The sequence below is a fragment of the Tachyglossus aculeatus genome, chromosome 8 (genome assembly GCF_015852505.1).
Source record: "Tachyglossus aculeatus isolate mTacAcu1 chromosome 8, mTacAcu1.pri, whole genome shotgun sequence".
NCBI classification, from domain to species: domain Eukaryota; kingdom Metazoa; phylum Chordata; class Mammalia; order Monotremata; family Tachyglossidae; genus Tachyglossus; species Tachyglossus aculeatus.
The window spans coordinates 33,512,649-33,539,472 of NC_052073.1; the positions used below are offsets into that span (position 1 = coordinate 33,512,649).

The following is a 26,824-nucleotide window of genomic DNA, read 5'->3' on the forward strand; positions in this document are numbered from 1 at the left end:
CACTGTGGACCACCCCCTTCTCCTCAACACACTATCCAACCTTGGCTTCACAGACTCCGTCCTCTCCCGGTTCTCCTCTTATCTCTCCGGTCATTCATTCTCAGTCTCTTTTGCAGGCTCATCCTCCTCCCACCCATCCCCTTACTGTGGGGGTTCCTCAAGGTTCAGTTCTTGGTCCCCTTCTATTCTCGATCTACACTCACTCCCTTGGTGACCTCATTCGCTCCCACGGCTTCAACTATCATCTCTATGCTGATGACACCCAAATCTACATCTCTGCCCCTGCTCTCTCCCCCTCCGTCCAGGCTCGCATCTCCTCCTGCCTTCAGGACATCTCCATCTGGATGTCTGCCCACAGCACCTGTTTATATGTATATATATTTGTACATATTTATTACTCTATTTATTTATTTTACTTGTACATATTTATCCTATTTAATTTATTTTGTTAGTATGTTTGGTTTTGTTCTCTGTCTCCCCCTTTTAGACTGTGAGCCCACTGTTGGGTAGGGACTGTCTCTATATGTTGCCAATTTGTACTTCCCAAGCGCTTAGTATAGTGCTCTGCACATAGTAAGCGCTCAATAAATACGATTGATGATGATGATGATGTTGCCAATTTGTACTTCCCAAGCGCTTAGTACAGTGCTCTGCACATAGTAAGCGCTCAATAAATACGATTGATTGATTGATTGATTGCCCACCACCTAAAACTCAACATGTCCAAGACTGAACTCCTTGTCTTCCCTCCCAAACCCTGCCCTCTCCCTGACTTTCCCATCACTGTTGACAGCACTAGCATCCTTCCCATCTCACAAGCCCACAACCTTGGTGTCATCCTCGATTCCGCTCTCTCGTTCACCCCTCACATCCAAGCCGTCACCAAAACCTGCCGGTCTCAGCTCCGCAACGTCACCAATATCCACCCTTTCCTCTCCATCCAAACCGCTACCCTGCTCGTTCAAGCTCTCACCCTATCCCGTCTGGGCTACTGTATCAGCCTCCTCTCCGATCTCCCATCCTCTTGTCTCTCCCCACTTCAATCCATACTTCACACCGCTGCCCATATTGTCTTTGTCCAGAAACGCTCTGGGCATGTTACTCCCCTCCTCAAAAATCTCCAGTGGCTACCAATCAACCTGCGCATCAGGCAGAAACTCCTAACCCTCGGATTCAAGGCTCTCCATTACCTCGCCCCCTCCTACCTCACCTTCCTTCTCTCCTACTACAGCCCAGCCCGCACCCTTCGCTCCTCTGCCGCTAATCTCCTCACCGTGCCTCGTTCTCGCCTGTCCTGCCGTCGATCCCCGGCCCACGTCATCCCCCTTGCCTGGAATGCCCTCCCTCCCCACATCTGCCAAGCTAGCTCTCTTCCTCCCTTCAAGGCCCTACTGAGAGCTCACCTCCTCCAGGAGGCCTTCCCATACTGAGCCCCCTCCTTCCTCTCCCACCTCTCTATCCCCCCCACCTTACCTCCTTCCCTTCCCCACAGCACCTGTATATATGTATATATGTTTGTACGTATTTATTACTCTATTCATTTATTTATTTTACTTGTACATATCTATTCTATTTATTTTATTTTGTTAATATGTTTTGTTTTGTTCTCTGTCTCCCCATTCTAGACTGTGAGCCCACTGTTGGGTAGGGACTGTCTCTATATGTTGCCAACTTGTACTTCCCAAGTGCTTATTACAGTGCTCTGCACACAGTAAGCACTCAATAAATACGATTGATTGATTGATTGATTGTCCTCTGTTAAGGAGCAATGATAATGGAAGCACCTAAAATATTTCAAACTTTGGAGACTCAGTGAATCAACCAATGGTATTTACTAAGCAGTTACAGATTGTGAACCACTGAACTAAACACTTGGGAGACTTCTAGAGAAGCTGGACACACATTCCCATCCCTCGAGGAATTCACAAAGCCTTATTAAAAGCACATCTCCTCCAAGAAGCATGTCTCCTCCAAAAGACCTTCCCCGAATAAGCTGTCATTTCCTCTTCTCCCATTCCCTTTTGTGTCACCCTTACATTTGGATTTGCATCCTTTATTCAGTTCTCCCTCAGACTCACAGCCCTTCTGTCTTATTTTGTCTTATCTTGTCAAGTCGTCCCTGACCCATAGCGACACCATGGACACAATTCTCCCAGAGCACCCCACCTCCACTGCAATTATTCTGGTACTGTATCCATAGAATTTTCTTGGTAAAAATACGAAAGTGGTTTACCATTGTCTTCTTCCATATAATAAACTTGAGCCTAAGCCCTCAACTTTCTCCCATGCCACTGCTGCCCAGCACAGGTGAATTTTGACTTCCGATTGCCTTCCACTCACTAGCCACTGCCCAAATTAGTAATAATAATAAAAATAATAATGGCATTTGTTAAGGGCTTACTGTGTGCCTGGCACTGTACTAAGCACTGGGGTAGATACAAGCAAATCAGGTTGGACACAGTCTTTGTTCCACATGGGGCTTGCAGTCTTAATCCCCATTTTACAGGTGGAGGAAATGAAGCATGGAGAAGTGAAGTGACTTGCCCAAGCCACACAGCAGACAATTGATGGAGGTGGGATTAGAACCCATAACCTTCTGACTCCCAGGCCCGTGTTCTATTCTCTAGGCCATGGAATGGGTATGTCTCTGCTTGACTCTCCCTCCTGTAGCAGAGACTGCTATAGTACTGAAAACTCTCCAGGTGCGATACTGAGATGGTAAGTCCTTATGTACTTATATACTAATACTTTCATTAGTAATTAATTTGAGTAATTAGTAATGATTAATTAATAATTATTGATAATTAACAATTCACTTATATTAATCCCCTACAGTCTCTCCCTCTAGACTCTAATCTCATTGTGGGTAGGGAGCATGTCTCCCAACTCTGTTATATTGTACTTTTCCAAGCACATAGTACAGTGCTCAGCAAATAATCTAATGAAGGACACAAACAAAGATGATATTAAAATAGAGTGAAGAGGAGGAGTAATTCAACCATCTCAGACTGAAATGGTGGAATAGATAATTGAATACTCAAATAAAAATCCAATAAAAATATACACATATAAATAGTTATGGAATTTATATGCACCATAGCCCATTGGATAGAGCGTGGGCCTGGGAGCCAGAAGGAACTGGGTTCTAATCCTGGCTGCCTCAATTGCCTGCTGTGTGACCTTGGGCAAGTCACTTAACATCTCTGTGCCTCAGTTACCTTATCTGTAAAATAGGAATTAAGACTGTGAGCTCCATGGGAGACATGGATTGTGTCCAACCTGATCATCTTGTTTTTACCCCAGTGCTTAAAACAGTGCTTGGCACGTAGTGATCACTTAACAAATATCATAAAAATATAAATAGATAAGTGCTAAGGATTAATGCTGTACTGAAGCAACCATGGAGCAGTGACTTGTTCAAGAAAGCCTTCCTGAAGGAAGTGGATTTGTCACTGAGCCACTATAAAAGACAAATAGGTTGCTAGACATCTGTTTTGGCCAGAGGTGGAACAAGGGAGAATGGCTCAATAGCAGTTTGAGGTGTTTTGAAACTTGAGGAAGGGCTGGCTCAGGGCCCTGGTCCCTATGGAAGCCAAATCACCTTGTCACTGCTCTTCTCCCCACCCCAATCCTTAGGGTTGAGATATAGGTCTTCCCGAGTCCAGCTTGGGGAGAGTGGAGAGAGCGTCCCAGCCCTGGCCCATGCAGAATCCTTAGACAAAGAGGCACTAATACCATCATAGCCCAGCCAGAGGAGTGGGAAGATCCTCACGCCTCATGCCGACAACACTACTGCCAAAGATGGATGTGATCCTGAGCACAAAGGTCTGCAAATTCCAAGGCTGAGTATAGCAAGGCCTGGGAGGAGGAGGAGTAGAAGTAGAATGCAACGGTGGTCATGAGCTCTCTTTAATGCGCACTGCCACCTCCATCACCAAGCCTGAGGGTGGGCTCACAGAAGCTGGGGCTCAGAGAAGGAGGAGGTGTTCCGAGGTGACCCTTGGGTACCGGCCATCTCAAGGTCAAAAGCTATCTCGTGACCACCTGAGCCAGCAGGCGGAACTCGGAAGTGAGGGTGGGATACCGCCCCCCATGACCAAATCTGCTAGATTGACAGCCCCAACTGGGAATACAGAAGGTGTCCCTTTCCCCCGTGCCAATCAAGTTAGGTATGGAGGAGGGGGAGGGCAGAGATTGGATAGACTGAGGCCGGAAGCCGGAATGGCCTAGGGGCACAGGCAATAAATACCTGTCGCCTCTGACCTTCGGGGTCAGAACACCAGGACATGCAGCAGCAGGGGAAGCCACTGCAGCAGCAGCAGCCCACGTGTCTCTCCCTGACCAGAAGGCCAGATGCCCGCTCTACAACCAGAACCAGCACACTGAGGCAAGGGCCGTGGGATGGGTGAGTGTCTCGTGGGTGGGACCCAGGTACCCCGCTGCTGATGGGAATCATGAGTGGATTCCTCCCATGTAGGGAGATCACATGGTGAGAGCTAGCCGCCCACCACGTGTGCTGGTAATGTAATGAATTCTTCCCATGAGGGAAAGTAAGTGGATTCTTCTCAAGTGGGAAGTGCACATGGGTGCACTGAGAGATCTAGGAGGATTAGGATGGAGTAGAGGCCGTTGAATTTGGCTAGAAGGTCATTGGTGACCTTGAAAAGGGCAGTTTCCATGGAATGAAGGAAGCAGAATTCAGATTGGAGGTGGTCAAGGAGAAAATTAGAGGAGAGGAAGTGGAGGCACTGGGGAAGAGTTCAGAGAAGAATGGTAGGAACGTGTTGGGGCAATAACTAGAGGAAGTCATGGGGTCAAGGGAAGGTTTTTAAGGCTACGAGGTACATGAACACATTTGAAAGCAGTGTAGGGAAGGAGCCCCTGGAGAGATGGCCATGACTAGAAACTGGAGTGGGTTGATAGAGGATGCCATGAGATTCAAAGCAAGGAAAAGAGAGGGACAGGAGAGGTGGGATGGTGCAAAGGAGACACTGAGGGACAAGAAGGAGGTCAACTCCTTCCCCTTTCCCAGCAAGTCTTGGGGAATGGGAAAAGAAGAGGCCTTCACTGGTGAAAATGGCAGGGAAGATGGTGTCATTTGGTGTGCATCAGGTATATATATATATATATATATATATATATATATATATGCATATCCTTGGGAACACACATATTTACACACATAATTAATCATTTATTCAGCTATTCCATCCTGACATAATCATACCTTTTATATTTTTTCATCCTTCTACCACTATATGTAAACAATTTATGTCCGTGTTTCGAACATTCAACTATAAGCTTGAGGATGGAGAAATATGTGTTTTATTTTTGCTATACCCTCTAACTTTCTTTTGTTATACTCTCTGAAGCATTTAATAAAATGCTACACATTCAGACCCCCTTTCAGGATCGCACCTGGAGACTTTCCAGTACCTACCAGTCTCAGCTACAAGAGGGAAAGTCAAGCCAGGGGCATACTCACTCCATTCCTAGCTTGGGCTTTGGCTAGTGAATGGAAGGCAATCTGCTACAAGCCAGACTCACGTGTGCTGAGCAGCAGCGCCATGGGAGAGAATTGAAGGTGGAGACTCAAGTTAACTGTGCAGAAGAAGGCAGTGGTAAACCACTTTGATATTTTTACCAAGAAAACTCTATGGATACACAACAGAACGATTGCAGATGGAGAGTGGGGTGTCCTGAAAGAGATGTGTTGATGGAGTTGCTGTGGATCAGAGACAACCTGACAGCACAAGGCAAGACACATACAGGAGGTATCTAATATAGATATAATTGATTGATTGTTTAACTTGTAACTCCCAAGTTAACTACCTCACTCACAGCTGTCATTCCCTCAACCTGGAACTTCCCTCTTCACTTAGCTCTGGCAAATCATGTCCCCACTTCGTTTCAAGGCTTCTGAAAATCAACCTCATCTTTAAGGCATTTCCAGAGTCATCACCTCTTTTATTGTTTTGTAACCCTATAGCCAACCTATGCTTTTTTAGGCATAACTTTAAATGAAGTCCCAGAAATACTGGAAATGACAGGAGAAAATCAGTCCTAGAGTTAGAAAAGAGGCTCGTGTGATAATAATAACAATATAAAAAAATAATGATAACAATATTTGTTAAGCCCTTATGTGCCAAGGACTGTTCTAAGTCCTGGGGTAGTTACCAGATATTCCAGTCAGGCATTGTTCCTTTCTCACAAAGGATTCACAGTCTACGAGAGAACAGACATTGAATCCTCATTTTACAGATGAGGAAACAGAGAGAAAAGAAGTTAAGTGACTTGCTCAGGGTCACATAGTACGTAAGTGTTAGAGGTAGAATCATGAACCCATGTCCTCTGACTCCCATTCTCTTTCCATTATACCATGGTGCTTTAAGCATCAAGCATTGGGAAGCAACAACGTCTAAGGAATTAATCCAGAAGAACTTGGTTCTTCAGGGCTGTGGAGTGGTGGTGGTGGTTAAGTATAAGAGAAAAAGCCTTATTCACTTCTAAACCCACTGCTCAGCCATCTTTTTTTAGATTGCTTTCACCATAAGAAGCCCTCTGAGGATCGTATCTGGAGAGATTCCGGTGGCTAGAGAGTGGAAGGCAAGGTGCTACAAGTCGAAACTCACCTGTTCTGGACAGCAGCTGCATGGGAAAGAGTCGATGGTGAAGACTCAAGTTTATTCATTCATTCATTCAATCGTATTTATTGAGCGCTTATTGTGTGCAGAGCACTGTACTAAGCGCTTGGGAAGTACAAGTTGGCAACATATAGAGACGGTCCCTACCCAACAACGGACTCACAGTCTAGAATGGGGAGACAGACAACAAAACAAAACATGTGGACAGGTGTCAAGTCATCAGAACAGATAGAATTAAAGCTAAATGCACATTAACAAAATAAATAGAATAATAAATATGTACAAGTAAAATAAATAGAGTAATAAATCTGTGCAAACATATATACAGGTGCTGTGGGGAGGGGAAGGAGGTAGGGTGGGGGGATGGGGAGGAGGAGAGGAAAAAGGGGGCTCAGTTTGAGGAAAGAAGGCAGTGGTAAATCACTTCCATATTTTTACCAAAAAACCTCTATAGATACACTACCAGAACGATTGCAGATGAAGGTGGGGCGTTCTGGGAGAGATGTGTCCATAGAGCTGCTATGGGTGATAAAAGACTCTAAGACAAAACAATCTCCATCAGAAGTGTCATCTTTGAATGAAAATGCTAATTTTGTATGAACTGAAATTTTCAGCCCACATTACATTTTTTTGTCCATGGGTGCCTTTGGAAGTTGAGGAGATAGCAGGAAAGCACGAGCACAGGGCTGGAAGTCAGAGGACCTGGGTTCTGCAACTTAATTCTCTGTAACCTTAGTTTCTCTGTGCCTCAGTTCCCACATCTGCAAAAAAAACCTCCTACTGCTCCCTCCTACTGAGTCTGTGAGCGCCATATGGGACCTGATTATCTTGTATCTACCTCAGAGCTTAATACAGTGCTTTGGAATATAGTAACGGCTAAACAAATATCATTATTATTATTGCAGGGGAAATTATCTTTAGGCACTGAAGCTTCAAACTGAAGTCACATCAAAGGGTGATGTTCAGGATAATTAAGATCCCTTACTCATTAAGATGAACGGTAACACAAGTGATGGATTGTTCTTTCTGCAGCCCTCACCCGGTTTCTTGGCCAGGCTTTTAGGCCTGGGGTTCAATGACTTTCTGCTACTATCCCATTACACTCTTCCTCGAAGTACAACAATTTCTGAAGGGGCCATACAGAGATCCCATCTCCCTCCCACCATTCCTCTCCAAACTCCTTGAGCGATTTGTCTACAACCACTGTCTCAAATTCCTCTCTTCCAATTCTCTCCTTGACACCTTCCAATACGGTTTCCATCCCCTTAATAGTAATAATGATAAAAATAATGGCATTTGTTAAGTGCTTACTATGTGCAGAGCACTGTTCTAAGTGCTGGGGGCATACAAGGTGACCAAGTTGTCCCATGTGGGGCTCACAGTCTTAATCCCCATTTTACAGATGAGGTAACTGAGGCTCAGAGAAGTTAAGTGACTTGCCCAAGGTCACACAGCAGACATGTGGCGGAGTCGGGATTCAAACTCATGACCTCTGACTCCAAAGCCCGTGCTCTTTCCACTGAGCCACGCTGCTTCTCTGCTTCTCTGCTTCCCTTCACTCCAAAGAAACAGCCCCATCAAAGAAAGGTCTCTTGTGATCTCCTACTTGCCAAATCCAATGGCTTCTACTCCATCCTGATCCTCCTCAACCCCTCAGCTGCCTTTGACACCGTCTACTATCCCCTTCTCCTGGAAACGTTATCCAACCTTGGCTTCACTGATTCTGTCACCTCCCAGTCCTCCTCTTATCTTTCTGGCAGTTCATTCTCAGTTTCCTTCATGGGCTCCTCCTCTGCCTCCCACCCCCTAACTGTGGGGTGTTCCTCAAGGTTCAGGACTGTGTCCCCTTCTATTCTCCATCTACATCCACTCCCTTGGAGAACTCATTCACTCTTATGGTTTCAACTACCACCTGTATGCAGATGATACCCAAATCTACATCTCCAGCCCTGTTATCTCTCCCTCTCTGAAGTCTCATTCATTCATTCAATCGTATTTATTGAGCGCTTACTGTGTGCACAGCACTGTACTAAGCGCATGGCAAGTACAAGTTGACAACATATAGAGACGGTCCCTACCCAACAACGGGCTCACAGTCTAGAAGGGGGAGACAGACAACAAAACAAAATATATTAACAAAATAAAATAAATAGAATAGTAAATATGTACAAGTAAAATAAATAGAATAATAAATCTGTACAAACAAATATACCGGTGCTGTGGGGAAGGGAAGGAGGTAGGGTGGGGGGGATTAAGAGGGGGAGAGGAAGGAGGGGGCTCAGTCTGGGAAGGCCTCCTGGAGGAGGTGAGCTCTCAGTAGGGCTTTGAAGGAAGGAAGAGTCTCGCATTTCCTCCTGTCTTTAAGACATCTTTACCTGGACATCCTCCCTTCAACTCAAGCATAACATGCCCAAAGCAGAACTCCTTATTTTCCTACCCAAACCCTGTCCTCTCCATGACTTTACTATCACTGTAGATGGCATTACCATCCTTTCCATCTCATAAGCCTGTAACCTTAGGGTTATCCTTGACTCCTTTCTGTCATTCAACCAACATATTCAATCCATTACTAAATCCTGTCAGTCCCACCTTCACAACATAGCAAAAGCCGACCCTTTCCTCTCCATCCAAACTGCTAGCATATTAATACAATCACTCACCTTTTCCCACCTGGATTACTGCAACAACCTCGTTGCTGACCTCCCAGCCTCCTGTCTCTCCCCACTTCACTCTGCTGCCCAGATCATTTTTCTACAAAAACATTCAGGACATGTCATCCCACTCTTCAAAAACTCCAGTGGTTTTTGAGTGGGCAGGGAATGTGACTCCACATCAAACAAAAACTCCTCATCATTTTCTTCAAAGAACTTTACCACCTTGACTGATCCTACCTCACCTAACTTCTCTCCCTCTATAACCCAGCCTGCATACTTCTCTCCTCTAGTGCTAACCTCACTGTGCCTTGATCTCACCTGTCTCACTGCTGACCCCTAGCTCACATCCTTCCTCTGGCCTGGAACGCCCTCCCTCCTCAAATCTGACAGACAATTACTCTCTGCCCCTTCAAAGTCTTATTGAGGGCACATCTCCTCTAAGAGGCCTTACCAGACTAAGCCCCACTTTTTTTCATCTCCCAATCCCTTCTGAGTAGCCCTGACTTGCTCCCTTTGCACTTCCCCTCTCTGTAGCAATTATGTACATACCTGTAATTTTATTTATTTGCATTGATGTCTGACTCCCCCAATCTAGACTGTAAGCCAGTTGTGGGCAGGGAATGTGACCATTTATTGCTATAGTGTAATCCCCCAAACACTTAATACAGTATTCTTAACACAGTAAGCACCCAGTAAATGTGATTGAATGAATGAATGTAAGATAAGACATTCATCTCCTCACTCACATCCTGCCTCTGTTTTCCATGACTAACTGTCCCCTATCCTCTTGTTCCACTCTCTTCTGTGTCTCCCTGATTCTCTCCCTTTTTTCCCCACTCTCAGCCCCACAACACGTATGTACATATCTGTAATTTATTTATCTATATTAATGTCTTTCTCCCCCCACCTCCAGAGTGTAAGCTCATTGTGGGGAGGGAATGGGTCTGATTATTGTTGTATTGTACTCCCACAAATGCGAAGTACAGTTCTCTGCTCACAGTAAGAGCTCAATAAATACAATTGAAAAAATGACTGAATTTGCTCAGATGACTTCAACTACCACTTCTATGCAAATGATACCCAAATCTACATCTCCAGCCCTGATCTCTCTCCCTTGCATTTCCTCCTGCCTTCAAGACATCTATACTGGATGTTCTCTTGTCACCTCAATCTTAACATGTCTAAAACAGAGGCTTTTGTCTTCCCACACAAACCCTGTCCTCCCCCTGACTTCCTCATCACTGCATATGGCACCACCATCCTTTCTGTCTCATGACCCCATTACCTTGGTGTTATCCTTGACTCCTCTCTCTCATTCAACCCACATACTCAATTCATCATTAAATCCTGTCAGTTTGACCTTCAGAATATCGCTAAAATCTGCTTTTCCTCTCCATCCAAACTGCTACCATGTTAATCCAATCACTTATTTTATCCCACCTTGAATCAGTCTCCTTGCTGACCATCCTGCCTCCTGCATCTCCCAACTCCAGTCCAGACTTCATTCTGCTGTCTGGAACAATCACACTCTGCCTTGCCCCCCAACAAAGCCCTTCTGAAGACTCACCTCCTCCAAGTGGACTTACAAACTAAGCTCCCCTTTTCCTCAGCTCCCCCTTCACATCACCCCGACTCGCTCCCTTTGCTTTACCCCGACTCTCTGCCCCACAGCACTTGTGTATATAGGTACATATCTATAATTCTATTTATTTATATTAATGCCTGTTTACTTGTTTTGATGCATATATATCCATAATTCTATCTATTTATATTGATGCTATTGAAGCCTGTTTACTTGCTTTGATGTCTGTTTCCCCCCTTCTAGACTATTAGCCTGTTGTGGGCAGCTATTATCTCTCTTTGTTGATGAATTATAATAATAACAATAACAATAATAATAATAATAATAATGTTGGTATTTGTTAAGCACTTACTATGTCCCAAGCACTGTTCTAAGCGCTGGGTTAGATACAGGGTCATCAGTTTGTCCCATGTGGGGTTCACAATCTTCATCCCCATTTTTCAGATGAGATAATTGAGGCACAGAGAAGCCAAGTGACTTGTACAAGGTCACATAGCTGACAAGTGGCAAAGTGAGGATTAGAACCCACGACCTCTGACTCCCAGGCCCAGACTCTTTCCACCAAGACACGCTGCTTCTCAAGCAGCATGTAGTTTCCAAGCGCTTAGTACAGTGCTCTGCACACAGTAAGCACTCTATAAATACGATTGAATGAATGAATGAATGAATGATTTTTCTACAAAATTGTTCAGGCCATGTTTCCCCATTCCTCAAGAACCTCCAGTGGTTTCCCCATTCACCTCCGCATCAAGCAGAAACTCTTCACCATTGACTTTAAAGCTCTCAATCAACTTGCCCCCTCCTACCTCACCTCTGTACTCTCCTACAACCCAGCCTGCACACATCACTTCTCTAATGCCAACTTACTTACTGTACTTATCATCGACATTTCACCCACGACCTGCCTCTGGCCTGGAATGCCCTCCCACATCTCAACCAACACACAATTACTCACCCCCACTTCAAAGCTTTGTAAAAGGCACATCTCCTCCAAGAGGTCTTCCTTGACCAAGCCCTCCTTTCCTCTTCTCCCACAGGCCATCACTCTGACTTGTTCTCTTTATTCACCACTCCCAGCCCCGCAGAATTTATATGCATATCTGTAATTTATTTATATTAATAGCTGTCTCCCTTTCTAGACCTTAAGTTCATTGTGGGAAGGGAATGTGTCTTTTTATTGTTATATTGTATTCTCCCAAGTGATTATTGTAATACTCTGCACACAGTAAGCACTCAGTAAACACGACTGACTGACTGACTGACTGACTTACTGTGTGTTCGAAGCACTGGGGTAGATACAAGTCGATAAAACTGGACACAATCCCTGTCCGTCATGGTGATCACAGTTTAAGTAGGAGGGAGAACAGGTGAACTGAGGTGCAGAGAATTTGTGACTTTCCAGCAAGCCATAGGCAGAGCTGGAATTAAAACTCAGGTCCTCTGACTCCCAGGTCCGGGTCCTTTTCACTAAGCCATGTTCCTTCTCATGGCAGAGCACCACACTAAGAGCTTGGAAGAGTACAATATAATAGAGTTCATAGACACGTTCAGGCTACCTTGGGAAGACTGAAGAGTGAGGGTTAGGGGTCTAAGGATGAAAAACAGCTTTCATTCATTCAATCGTATTTATTGATTGCTTGCTGTGTGTAGAGCACTGTACTAAGCGCTTGGGAAGTACAAATCGGCAACATAAAGAGACGGTCCCTACCCAACAACGGGCTCACAGTCTAGAAGGGGGAGATATGTAAAATGGGGAAAGCTGTTGATGAACCTTAAAGGAAATGGTCAGGAGTTTCTACTTTCACTTTCTCACTCACCTGAGCAAGTTCCTGTCATGGTCTTTCTTCCCTCAGCTCCCTGAAGATATAAGCCCAAATTGGGTGATCACATCACGTTGGGAAATTGGAAATTTTGCTCATAGGAAAGGAAATTGTATATGGCAAATTGAACTACGGACATAGGGATCCCACAGAGCTCAGTCTTGGTTCCTGTGTCATCAGTGGCAGATTGCAAGAGGTAGGAGGTATCCATAAAGGACAGGTTTTTGAGGCCCAGAGGATGAATCATGAGGACTTTTATATCAAACTCATAAATGTATTCCCAGGCAAACTGAGGGAGGATCCAGGAGTGGGCACTTAAGCTACAAACAACAATTTATCCTGCCTACTCTGTTTTCCTGCTGAGAGGATGGAACACTTTTATGTTACCCTTCAAGAATAAGACCCGATATTTTCCTGGGATTTAAATCAAGGGAAAAATAAAAGGATCAGGCAAAACACAAAACTGTTGTTGACAATAGAGATCAGCAGTATCAGACTATGTCCTCTTAACTCTCCAAGAAGCAGAGGGCTTGTGGGAAAAAGAAAAGCATTCTCTACTGACCCAGAAGTTGTGGGAGGATTTGGGAACCAATGGTTAATTTGTTCGTGTGGGCAGAGTTAAAGATTGGGAGTTTAATGTTAGTAAAAGGGCAGAGGAGGGCCAAGCAGAGTGGAGGGAGAGAGGTTCATTGTAAGGATGTTTGCCTATCAGACTATGTCACAACAGATGAATCCTGACATTTGGAATATCAGCAGGTTGCTTCTTGAACAGTGTTACACCTGCACACTGGAGTGTCTGTAGGTCATCCCTTTGGTACCTGTTGCCTTCTGTAAATTACAGGTTTAGGTATTAGGTGAGAAGAGTGGTATCCATGGGATAGTGTTGTCATGAGACCCTGGCTTGTACTAACCAGGAATTTCCTAGACCGGGCTAGCCTCCATGACAAGTTAGTGTGAAAAGGCAAACCATCAAGGTTACTGTGAAAAGCTTTATTTAATTCTTAACTCACATGCAAGGGAATAACAAATATACACACTCCCTCACAGCCACTCTGACAAAATGTCCAGGACTGGTATGCTGATCAAGGGTGCTCCTCCTGCTGATCCCACCTCTGCAGGTTTGGATAAGTTTCTGGTGGCTGGGCTCCACTGGGCTTTATTCCATTCTTGGCAGCATGGACCACTGCTGCAAGCCTCGGGACGATGTTTCCCCCCCCCCCCCCCCCCCCCCCCGGTGATTCAAAGTGACCACTTTTTTTCTGCCTTGGGCACAACAGCAGCTCTATATGGCATTTGTTGATTGGTCCAGGCCCATTACCGGATAAAGAGGGTGGGGGTAAGAGGCCCCTCCTCCAGTGCTCTCCCCATGGACAATCTGTCCTGGAGGAGATCAGTTTAGTTCCTTCACTAATTTCTTCTTCGCTGTTGATGTCCATGGGAACAAAACAGTCACTCGTAAATTGGCTTGCTCCTGGTTCAACTACAAGTGTTAGTTTAGGGCTTACTTATATGAATGAGACATTAAATTCAAGATAAGATTTGATAGAATGTGTTGGCCACCAATGGAGTGTTTCGACTGATATTGTCCTATTATCAACGATTATATCTGAATAAGGGGTTGAACACCTCCAATCATCCTGTAATTACAATCTGGATGTTTTTACATTTGAAATTACATTAATCTCAGTATTAATGGATTATAATATATTTATTAATGAAATTATATGTCCTATTAAGAGGAGTGCCAGAGGGATGTTGAGGGTTTAATTGAATGATTGTTCTTCATTGCTTCTCCTGGGGAGAAGGTTTTTGTGGGTTAAAAACTCCAAATTGTAAAATCAAACACGAGTCTCCTTGAGGTGCACTCCGGTTTGTAGTTTGCTAATCTATGATTCCCACGAAAAAATGAAAGGCTTCCAGGAAAACTTTGTTATTCATATTCTTCCAAGTTTTTCTCAATGGGTAAGTAACTGCTCTGGGAGAATTTTCCACTCTGCCAATCCAAATTGGATCGGGTTTTCTCTTGTCAGTCATACTACCACCCTACGTCTGTGACCCCATTATGCAAGGGAAAAGGCTGGCCTCTTTGCATCGATCCCAGGACTTGGAATTAAGATACGGCATCAAAAAGGTAATGGAGCGCCTCCTCCTCCTTTGCTTCCCATTTCCAGTGGGATCCCTTCCGAAGAAGATCATACAGTTGTCGTGCCATGATAGAAAATCTGGGAATGTGGCTTCTCCAAAAACCCAAAGCACCCAGGATGGACCAGAGTTGTTTCCAATTCTGGGAGTCGGGCAGACTCCAACTCCTCAATAGATCCGGGGGAATCACTTCTCGACCGTCTACTCATTTCACCACCCGTGAAACCTACCTACTTGGTCAGAGGTTTGAATTTTCTTTGGGGCCAAGCCCACCCAATGGCTTGGCAAAAGTGCCAGGGCATCCTGTAGGACCTACCCTATCACACATCTGTTAGTCTGCCAATACCTTTATCTTTAATAAACTGAAGAACCAAGTCGCTGGCTTCTGGTGGGACTTGTTTTAATAACTGGGCTAGCAAACTGTGGGCAATGGTGGGACTGTGTTTGAATTCCGTGGGAGGTGTGTGAAGGTGCATTGTCGCCCCTCCCATGTAAATGCAAACCTCTCCCGATCCTCCTCCTTGAGAAGTATCATGAAAAAACTTATCTTTAACGTCCAAGGCAGCCATCCAGTGGCGGGGAGGTGGGGTGGGAGTGGGGGTGGGGGGCAGGAGGGTTTCCTTTTCAATGCATTGCCTGATGTATACCATAGACTGACCATTGCCTGATGTATACATATCTAGACTGTGAGCCCTCTGTTGGGTAGGGACCATCTCTATATGTTGCCAACTTGTACTTCCCAAGCGCTTAGTACAGTGCTCTGCACACAGAAAGTGCTCAATAAATACGATTGAATGAATGAATGAATAGACAGGATGGCTGCATGGAGCAGCCTGGTATTTTGGTTTAGGGTTCGGTAATCGATTGTCAGGTGCCACCTCTTGGCTTTTATCTGGCTTCTGCACTATATACAGTGGGGAGCTGTAGGGTGAATGAATGGGTATAAGGATGCCCCATTCAGCTGGGTCCTGAATAACCTGTCTGATTTCTTCCTTGGCATCCAGAGAGATCGGGTACTGCAGGAGGTGTGTAATTTTGGATAGAAGCAAAACCGGTTCCCATCTAAAAGAAAAATGCTGGCACCTGCCCTTCTCGGGTTGGAAACTCTGAGCTCATGTTCCAATTTTGAACTCGAGATCCAGAAACCCAGAGAGGTCTGGAGGGGAATTTTACTCAAAACGTCCAGCCCTAGGAGGGCCATGTGTCCAATAGCTACCACCACCATCCACGGTCCACTTCCCAAGAAGAGGGTTATTTGGAACGTGGGCAGTGCTTTCACCCTTACCGTTACCCTCTCACACAAAGTTTTCCTTTTTTCCTTTTAATAATGGCAATGATCAAATTCTCATTCAGAATCACTGAAATCTGGGCCCCAGTATCGATAGTAAATAATTCCCAGGACCCTGGTGACATTGTATAGTCAAAGTTGGGCTATGAGTTGGTTAGGGCAAGATTGGTCCTTGTTCCCTCATCAGGTAACAAACTTGCCTTACAATTTGGGAAGAAAAGGGGCTGAAGGGCGGACCTCCCTCCCTGGGGCTGCCCATTTCAGGTTTCCTCCTAGACGGGTTGCCAGTATCTGCCAGAAGATTGCTGTAGGTAATTCATCCAACTGGTCTGGGGTAAAACTAGGTCCAGGAAGTGGAACAACAGATCTTTTCTCCCTTGAAAATGTCATTTGTCCCGGGATTTCCCTGCAGGTGGTCTAGGTGAACTCCCCACTTTGGGGTAGTCCTTCCTTTCCATCAGCATTGCCCTTAACCTGGGAAGTGCCTGGCTGCCTCCCACATGAATACTCTGGTCTTTCCCTGATCACACCAATAAGTTCGAGAAGGTTGGTTCTAACTCATCTGCTCCTCGTGCATTATCTAAAGTCGTCATCACAAGGAACCAGAGGCCACCGCGGACCACTGCTCACACAATCTATTAGTGGCCTGGATCACTACTTCCTTTAGGGGATCCTGAGTCCCCTCTCCCATCATGAGCATATTATGTAAAACTTACAGTTCGATAGCCCTATTAAGTTCTCCAAGTAGGTCATGACCTTCTTTGACTATAAAATGCCACCAGGGCCCTGGGTATTATTTACTATTGATACTGGTGCCCAGATTTCAATGATTCTGAATGAGAATTTGATCACTGCCATTACTAAAAGGAAAAGTTTGTATGAGAGGGTAACAGGAAGTGTGGAATCACTGCTCACGGTCCAAATAACCCTACTCTTCGGAACTTAATAGACCAAAGCCTATATGGGGTCTCCAGTCTTCTGGATGAACCTGTCATGGCTCTGATCACAGACTCCCATAGGGTTCCCACGGTTCCAGGTAAGGTAATACCAAGGCTTAGCTGCAAACTATGGGCTTTGTCCCGAGGGATAAAAGTGACTGAGGCCCCGATTTTCCACAGGCATCATAGCCATTCTATCCAAAATTCCTTGGGCTGTTTAGCGTATTGCTCCTATACCTCACTGAGTTGTTGACCAGTAAATCAAGTCAATGCCCTACCCTGGAATTCTCTCACTTCCTAGCTAGGGTGTAAACCTCTGCCTCTTCCTCAGATTTCTCCCTTTTGTCCCGATCTCCTTCATCATCAGATAAAGTGGGATGATGGAAGGAGGATGTTCAGTGTGGTTTCCCTTTCCCGAAAAGTGGAAGCCCTCAGAATGACCAGGGACAGGGGCATCCTTGGAAGGATACTGGGATCTAATTGGAATCCTGATCCATCTTAATACAATACTGCTGCTACCTCCACCAGAGTAACCGGCTTCCATCAGACTTGTTCTAATCACTGCTTCACTGAGGGGCCTAGGGTCCTTTCCAATTTGGCCACCCACCCCTTTAAGACCTGAGAGTTTCCTTGCCAGGCAGCTGCCTATAGTTCCATGGCTCCCATTCTTTCCTCTGCCTGGTTCCTCCTCGCTGAGTAAGGAGGCTGATAGTGGCCTCCATTCCCTCTTCAGTCTTCCTTTTTCCCTTCTACTATGCTTCTAATTCTGTGTTTAAGGTTTCCTGATCTTCCCACTCATTCATTCATTCAATCAGATTTATTGAGCACTTACTGTGTGCAGAGCACTGTACAAAGCACTTGGGAAGTACAAATCAGCAACAAATAAGGATGGCCCCTACCCAACAATGGGCTCACAGTCTAGATGGGGGAGACAGACAACATTCATTCTTTCATTCAATCGTATTTATTGAGTGCTTACTGTGTGCAGAGCACTGTACTAAGCGCTTATGAAGTACAAGTTGGCAACATATAGAGACGGTCCCTACCCAACAGTGGGCTCACGGTCTAGAAGGGGGAGACAGAAAACAAAACAAAACATATTAACAAAATAAAATAAATAGAATAAACATGTACAAATAAAATAAATAAATAAATAGAGTAATAAATATGTACAAACATATATACATATATATAGGTCCTAGGTTGTGACAACAAATCAAAACAAGTAGACAGGTGTCCCCATACTTCCTTTAGCCATTCGCTGTCCCAGCATATGTGGTCCACCCATTTTTCTTCATGAGATTCCTACACCCTTCTGAGAGGGTCTCCATTTCTGTCAAATAACCCAAGTCACTTAGTAAGAGCATGCAGTATAGTGACAAATGAGGGTAGGACAGAATTGCTATCACCTCTATGCAGATGATACCCAAATCTACATCTTCAGCCCTGATATCTCTCCCTTGCATTTCCTCCAACAGTATCTCTAGAGGAGATCTCCTGCCTCCTCTCAAAAGTCACCCCCACCACCTGGGCATCTGACAAGAATGGGGGCAGATTGAATATGTGGATTGAATGAGAGGGATGAGTAGAAGGCAATGTGATGGTCCTAGGTTGTGAGATCAGGGGGATTGGTGTTATCTACGGTGATGAAAAAGTCATGGAGAGGACAGAGCTTGGGAGAAAGCAGTCTGGCCTAGTTGAATAAAGTCCGAAGTGTGAGAGGAATGCATCACCCAAGTCTTTTGCATCTGGAACCGGAAGGTCTTAAGCATGGCCACTGGAAACGGATGTTAGGCTGCCCAGGTAACTTTATTAGCATTCACAAAACATTAAGAGTAAAGTATCCTGCTTCCATTAAGCCCTCTAACCCAAGGGTGATGATCTCTGACACAGTTTAAGCCCTTCAACCCAATGGGTGTTAAGAATTTCTCCTTTTATGAGATGATTAATCTCTGTCAGTGTTCGGTCCAAGTATGGGCCAAGACCAGCATGAGCATCCCTGGCTATAAGAACTCCTCCTACCTGTCATCCCTTCGGACAAGGTGTTTCCCCCAATCCTTTATACTATGCTTGTTCACTGTTACATCAAGCTTATTCCACATAATGGCCTTAATCTACCAATTACAGGTCCACTGAATTCTGTTCTTAGAAGACATCTTGCCCAGGTCCCTGCGGGTGTGTCAAAATTTGGTCTTCACTTGGAGCATATCTGTCTGGCTAGCTGTGATCACAGGAAGAGATACATTGGGGGGCATTGTTTAACACATTGTTTGCATGATGTGCAAACTACACTCTTCATCTAACTTTGTCAGAATTATTTTACACTCTGACGATCCATAATGGAACCATATGCAATACACAAAATAAAACAAAAGTCAGTAGGGTGCTGTGATTAAAGAACTTCTGTTCAAGATTCAAAGCCCACAGCAATGGTGTACATGGCCACTAGCTTTTTGAGGTTGTATGAGGCCTCAGGCTGCAGGTGCTGTTCTCATTCCCACTTGGTGGTGTAAAGTAGGACGGGATGGGGCCTCCTTGATAAGATGGTGCCAGCCCCGATTGGTGAGGAGGGAAGATAATTTGCTCGGCCATGGCGATGGAGGCCAAGGGGGAATGGGGAGATGTGGCTACAAATATCAGATGTGTTGCTTGGCTCTGGAAGTGAAAAAAGGCCAAGAGAACAGAGCAGTGACATTTTCTACTTGACCCAATGTTCAGAGGGCACGACAGGAGCAGGCAAAGAGTTCCTCAGCCATGGAGGGGAAAGGAGGACTGAGGATAGGCATTTTACTCAGCTGCAGTGTACAAAGAAGACATGCAGAGCTCCAGAGCTTTTCCCCACCCCAATCCTATCCCTCCACTACCAACTTTGCAGTTGCAGAGAGTGGGGCTAGTGATGAGTTCTGCAATGGCTGTGTCCACTGTATTGGAGCTGTTAAAGGGAAAATGGAAATTTCAGCAGTGGACACTGAAGGGCAGTGGGGCATAGAAATGCAGAAGTCATCTTAAGGAAGCAGGAAAATTAGAAAACTGAGAAACTTCAGGGAGAAAGACTAAGAAAAGATAGAGCTTCTATGTAAAGGGCTTGGGCAGGTCTAGCTTTACATTGCAAGACAGAAAGAAGGTCACATATTTAAATTCTGAAGTTTCCAGAAGAGGAAAATTAATTTAGTCTCCGCTTATGCAAAATCGGCAGAATCCCCATCTCCCTTCTTTTCAGTCTGACTTCCCCAGTTTGCACAGAATTCCAAGTCAATATGTTGCTTACACCTGGATTTGCACAAATGGTAATGTGGACTATAACCTTTCAAATACTCATCATAGAATTTCCCTTCAGGTATGAATTCTCTGATGACTCTTTCATGCTCAGTAAGTTGTGGATGGTGAATGAAAGCTATCTCATATTCATTACACTTACAGGATTTCTCTCCAGTATGAATTGTCCTTGTGCTCTTTGGTGATGAAGAGTCTGTACAGACCTTCCCACATCCATTACATTTAAGGGTTTTTCTCCAGTATGAATTACCTTACGTACTTTTAAGGATGAAGAATCATTGAAGAGCTCCCCACATTCATTACAATTCTAGGGTCTTGCCCCAGTATGAATTCTCTGATGGACATTTACGTATGAGAGTCGACTGAAGGCTTTTCCACATTCATTACATTTGTATGGTTTCTCTCCAGTGTGACTTTTCATATGTAATCTTACACAGGAGGAGTAACTATAGGCTTTCCCACATTCTTTACATTTGTAGGGTTTCTCTCCAGCATGGGTTCTCATATGTTCTTTTAGGGAGGAAGAGATCCTAAAGGCTTTCCCACATTCATTACACTTGAAAGGTTTCTTAGTATGAACTTTCTTATGTTTACCTAAGGATGAAGAGTCAACAAAGGCCTTCCCACATTCGCCACACTTGTAGGGTTTCTCTCCAGTATGAATTCTCTGATGAATGCTCAAATATGAGCAATGAGTGAAGGTTTTTCCACATTCATTACATTTGCTTGGTTTCTTTACATCATGAACTCTCTTATGTTTCCACAGGGATGAAGTGTCAATATAGGCCTTCCCACACTGATTACACTTGTAGGGCTTCTCTCCAGTATGAATTCTCTGATGAATGCTCAAGTATGAGCGTTGAGTGAAGGCTTTCCCACATTCATTACATTTGCACGGTTTCTCTGCAGTATGAACTCTCTTATGTTGTCTCAGGCTTGAAGAGTTCCCAAAGGCCTTCCCACATTCATTACATTTATGGGATTTTTCTTCAGTATGAATTCTGTTGTGTACTTTTAGATGCGAAGTGTTGTAAAATGACTTCCCACATACATTACACTTGTATGGTCTCTCCCCAGTATGAATTCTCTGATGAACAATAAAGCTTGAAAGATGCCTGAATGCTTTCCCACATTCATTACATTTGTACGGTTTCTCTCCAGTATGACTTCTCGCATGTACTCTTAGGTAGGAAGAGTAACTAAAAGCTTTCCCACACTCATTGCATTTGTAAAGTTTCTCTCCAGTATGAGTTTTCTTGTGTTCTCTTAGGGAGGGAGATTCCCCAAAGGTTTTTCCACATTTATTACACTTGAAAGGTTCCTTCCCAGTATGGACTCTCTTATGTCTCCAAAGGGATGAAGGGTTAGTATAGGCCTTCCCACATTCATTACAGTTGTAGGGTCTCTCTCCAGTATTAATTCTCTGAGGTTCAGTAAGGCAGGACCCTAATTGGAGGGTTTTCCCATGAACATAGGATCTTTTCTCTGAGGTTTTCTTAGGGATTTCAGCAACATTTCTCAAATCACTATTCTGGGTAAGAAGTTTCTTCTGTTTCCCCTTTCTCTGCTTTGCCAACCTATTACTATATTCAAATGCCTCTCCTCCCAAAGAAGACATGAGAATACTTTGTTGGTATCCTTCCAGTGGCAGCCCATGAAAACCTGTTTGTTCACATATATCATACTTCAGGCCAATTGACTCCATCTCAGTTCCTGTTTTACAATCTGGAATAAAAGTAAGACAAACATCAATATTGGAACAACCAAGGTAAACCATGCAAAAGCAGCTGGTGAAACAGTAGGAGCTGGGTCTGGGCAAACTTCAAAGTAGGGTTTTAAACCCAATATTCAAATCAGGTTAAGAAGAAAAAAAAAAGGAAGACCAAGCCACAGCTAGAAGCAAATGCAAGATGGAGAAATTCAAAAGATAGGAATTCCTGGACACAAGCAACCAGAAGGTGACCAAAAAGTGATCTAATGTGACATCTCAGGGTGGGAAGGGAACACGTGCAGAAAGCACGAAAGATTATGTTAAAAGATGCATTTGGAAATTAGCTTTTAAAATGCACTAGCAATGAAAGAGGAAGTAGGAGTGGTACCAAGAGGCACAGAGTAGGATGATCGAGGGGAGGGAACTTAGGAACCACCAGGGCAGGGAGAACAAGGTACAGAAACTGGAATGCAGAGCGTTTAGGTTCAGCCTGTCAGCCCCGGTGGATTGTTCCATCTCTTGCAAGTGGCAGTGCAGGGCTCCAATAAATGATGATTAAGGAATGATTCAGAGAGACTCTGGACCATGCTCTCTGACTAGGCCTCACAACCACTCAACTCTCTGTTCACAAAGCATGAACACCAGTAAAGGTGGATTGAAGCTGGAGTCTTCTGTGGTTGTGGGAATCGCCCCTCTAGAGAAACTGCTTAATGCACAATAGCTAGCTTGTCTACAAAATGGACAATTGCTGGGTCCTTGGGCGAAGGGTGGTCAGTAGTCAGAAAGCCAAACATGTCTTTAAATTTTGTCTCCTGAGAGCACTTTGTGTTCCCAGTTATTCTTTTTTCCAGACAGGAAAGGATCATGTTTTGAGGGAGACTCTCCTGGGTGGGACCCTTCTTTCCACTGCATTGTATTTACCTAAGGTTAGAGGGAAAGGCAACATACCATGTTAGCTAGGGTCTGCGTTGGGATTCAAGGAAGGGAGACACTGAGTTTCCTATAATGGAATCATAAGCCAGGTTTGGGTTTAGATATTGTGTATTATTGGACATGAGGATTTTAGAATAGCACTGTGACAGTCCAAGGCTGGATTTTCATCCTTCTCCTTCTCCCCCTAGATAGTTTACAAACCATCAGGTAGGACAACCAAAACGCACCACACTGAAAGAATGAAAGTGCTTGGCAAATTTTCCGGATGTTTCAGAGAATATAAAGACACTGAAGTAGGGGGTCAGACTCTGACCACCTGGGCCCAACCTAATTGGAAAGTCACAATCAGTTTCAAGATGCTCTGCCCAGTCCCTCAATCCTGCATTATTAGCCCTCTTTACTCTCTTCCTTCCTCCCAAGCTCACCTTCTACCTGTATCAGCTTATCCCTAGCCGAGAATGTTTCTCTTCACTCATGCTGTTCCCCTGGCATGAACATCTTCCCCTCCCAAATCTGTCAGATCACAGCTCTTCCCACCTTCAAAACCCTCATAAAAATCTACTTCCTTCAAGAAGCCTTCCTCAATTAACCCCCAACATTTCAAATCACATCAATCCTTCTGGCACCTCAACACATAGTTAATTATTAATACCCTCCCTCTGTCTCACCCTGAGGGTGCAAGCTCCTTGTGGGCAGGAAACCTGCTTTTCTGAACCTCAACTTTCTCAAGCACCTAGTACAGTGCATTGGACCCAGTGGAAGCTCAAAGCTACCTCTAATATTGTACTACTAAGTAAATTTGTGCTCTCCAGTCTTCACAGATTTACATGTCCAGGTAAATGAGAGATTTTGAGAAAAGGATTCCTCTAACCTCCTCCAAACTTGTTAGGGTCTGAGTTCTTATAAAATTAACAGGGGCATTCTATATTCTTCCCTCATCTTTCTATGACCTAACATCTCTGATTCTCAGTGTGGGAATAACTGTGAGAAAGGAAATAGAATAACTAAAATTAAAGTAACATCAACTCAGTTGTCCTGGTTCATAAAGGCTGGAAAATTGGCTCTCCGGGAGAAAAGTGGAGGGGAGGAAACTACAATCATAGGGGGAAATGTTCATCAAGGCTTAGAATGCGATGGCAATAAGGCACTCTGGTTTAAAGTCAAACAAGGAACTCAGGTAAAATGAATTGAAATAAATGACTAGAATGTAAAATATGCTCATCACTCTCTAAATTCTAGCTACACTCTTCATTCCTGCCAAGGCAACCAAATATTTGAACCTTATCTAACTCTCCTGTGTCTGACTCCTTCATTCATGTAATCATATTTATTGATCACTTACTGTGTGAGGAAAGGTTTTGTAGAACAGTGATCCAGGCAGCAGAGTGAAGCACGGACTAGAGTGGAGAGAGACAGGATTCAGGAAGCAAGGAGGCTGGTGCAGGCAGCATAGGATGAGTGATTGCACTAATGTGATAACAGTTTTAATGGAGAGGAAAGGGCAGATTTTGGTGATTTTTGTGAAGGTGGGACCAACAGGATTTAGTAATGGATTGAATATTCGGATTGAACGAAAGAGAAGCCAGGGATAATGCCAAAGTTACAGGCTTGTGGAACAGGAAGAATGGTGGTGCCATTTACAAAGACAGGGTTTAGGTGAAAGATAAGGAGCTCTGCTTTGGACATGTTAAGTCTGAAGTGAAGGGAGCATATCCAGGTGGAGATGTCTTAAAGACAGGAGGAAATGTGAGACTGCAGAGAGGCAGAGATAACAGGGCTGGATATGTAGATTTGGGTATCATCTGCATACAGGTGGTAGTTGAAACTATAGGAGTGAATGAATTCTCCAAGGGATTGGATGTAGACGGAGAATAGAAGGGAACCCAGGAACTGAACCTTGAGGGACACCCACAGTGAGGGGGTGGGAGGCAAAGGAGGAGCCAATGAAGAGATGGAGAATGAATGGCCAGAGAAATAAGAGGAGGACCAGGAAAAACCAGAGTCAGTGAAGCCAAGGTTGGGTAATGCTTCCAGAAGCGAGTGGTTGACAGTGTCTAAGGCAGCTGAGTGGTCAAGGAGGACTAGGATGGAATAGAGGGCACTGGAGTTGGCAAGAAGGAGATCATCAGTGACCTTTGAGACAGCGGTTTCTGTGAAGTGAAGGGGATGGAAGCTAGATTGGAGGGGGTCAAAGCAGAGAACTGAAGGAGAAGAATTTTAGATAGCAGGTGTAGACAACTTGCTCAAGGAGTTTGGAGAGGAATGGAAGGAGGGAAATGGTGGTAGAGAGCGAGGATGTGAAGGAAAAAGAGACAGAGATGATAGTAGTGGAGGAGGAGTAGGTCACTGGGGTGAAGATTTGAGTTTCCCCTCCCCACCCTTTCTTCATCTGCTGCCTCTTCCCCTTTCCCACCCTTGCTGCTCTACGCTCTCCGGCATCCCACCCCAGTCTGAGCTCATCCCTTCAATCCTAAGGTTCAGCAATTGTGGCAACAGCTGGGCATAGAAGGGGCAGGTGATAAAACCAACAGCTGTAGCATGGTCCACTGGTTGGGGTTACAGAGAAAAAATAATATGTATTTTATTTCCATCACAGCCTTCATGTTCAAAAATATATTTGGATTTATCTGTATATTTACCTGTAACTTTAACTATTTACTAAGCTATTCCATCAAATACACTTATAAACCCTTCTGCAATAGTATTATTCTTTTTCCTGCTTTTACTATTTGTAAATACCCTTTACGTCTTCTCTATTAAACTGCAAGTTCCTTGTAGGTAGGAAAACTGTCTCTCATTCTAGCTCAACACTGGAACCCATTGCCTGATTGAAAAATAGAACTATTTTGTTCTATTTTTCAAAGATAATAGAACTATTATCTTTGTCCAGAAACGCTCTGGGCATATCACTCCCCTCCTCAAAAATCTCCAGTGGCTACCAATCAATCTGCACATCAGGCAGAAACTCCTCACCCTGGGCTTCAAGGCTCTCCATCGCCTCGCCCCCTCCTACCTCACCTCCCTTCTCTCCTTCTACAGCCCAGTCCACACCCTCCACTCCTCCACCGCTGATCTCCTCACCGTACCTCGCTCTCGCCTTTCCCGCCATCGACCCCCGGCCCACGTCATCCCCCTGGCCTGGAATGCCCTCCCTCTGCCCATCCGCCAAGCTAGCTCTCTTCCTCCCTTCAAGGCCCTGCTGAGCGCTCACCTCCTCCAGGAGGCCTTCCCAGACTGAGCCCCTTCCTTCCTCTCCCCCTCGTCCCCCTCTCCATCCCCCCATCTTACCTCCTTCCCTTCCCCACAGCACCTATATATATGTATATATGTTTGTACATATTTTTTACTCTATTTATTTTATTTGTACATATCTATTCTATTTATTTTATTTTGTTAGTATGTTTGGTTTTGTTCTCTGTCTCCCCCTTTTAGACTGTGAGCCTACTGTTGGGTAGGGACTGTCTCTATATGTTGCCAATTTGTACTTCCCAAGCGCTTAGTACAGTGCTCTGCACATAGTAAGCGCTCAATAAATACGATTGATGATGATAACTAGAATTGAGTGCAGACATTGGGGGTCGGGGAGAAAATGGGTTGAGGTTGAAGTTTGGGGGCCAGAAGAGGAGGGAGATGAGCTAGGGAGGAGGGGCTAGATTATTTCCTTTGCAAATTTGCTAAAACTCGAGATTTAACCTGTGATAAAAAGGCTTTCTGTCAGCTGGTATGGAACGCTTTTAGATTTTAGTGCAAATGATATCCCCTGAAAAGATCACTCAAAAGAGCCCCATATAGAAAAGATAGGGGGAAATCCCAAAAGGTGCTAAATGAAGTAGAAA

At 44.5% G+C, this 26,824-nt stretch overlaps 1 protein-coding gene across 1 annotated transcript in view; it reads right to left on the minus strand.

Moving 5' to 3' along the window:
- Positions 1 to 18,858: 18,858 nt before the first annotated feature.
- Positions 18,859 to 26,824, minus strand: part of LOC119931304 (zinc finger protein 2-like) — a 34,921-nt gene continuing 26,955 nt past the window's right edge. The window contains exon 7 of the mRNA XM_038749863.1: positions 18,859 to 22,069. Within this exon, the coding sequence (XP_038605791.1) occupies positions 20,652 to 22,069 (1,418 nt within the window). The 3' untranslated portion in view covers positions 18,859 to 20,651. The remainder of the gene's footprint in view (positions 22,070 to 26,824) is intronic.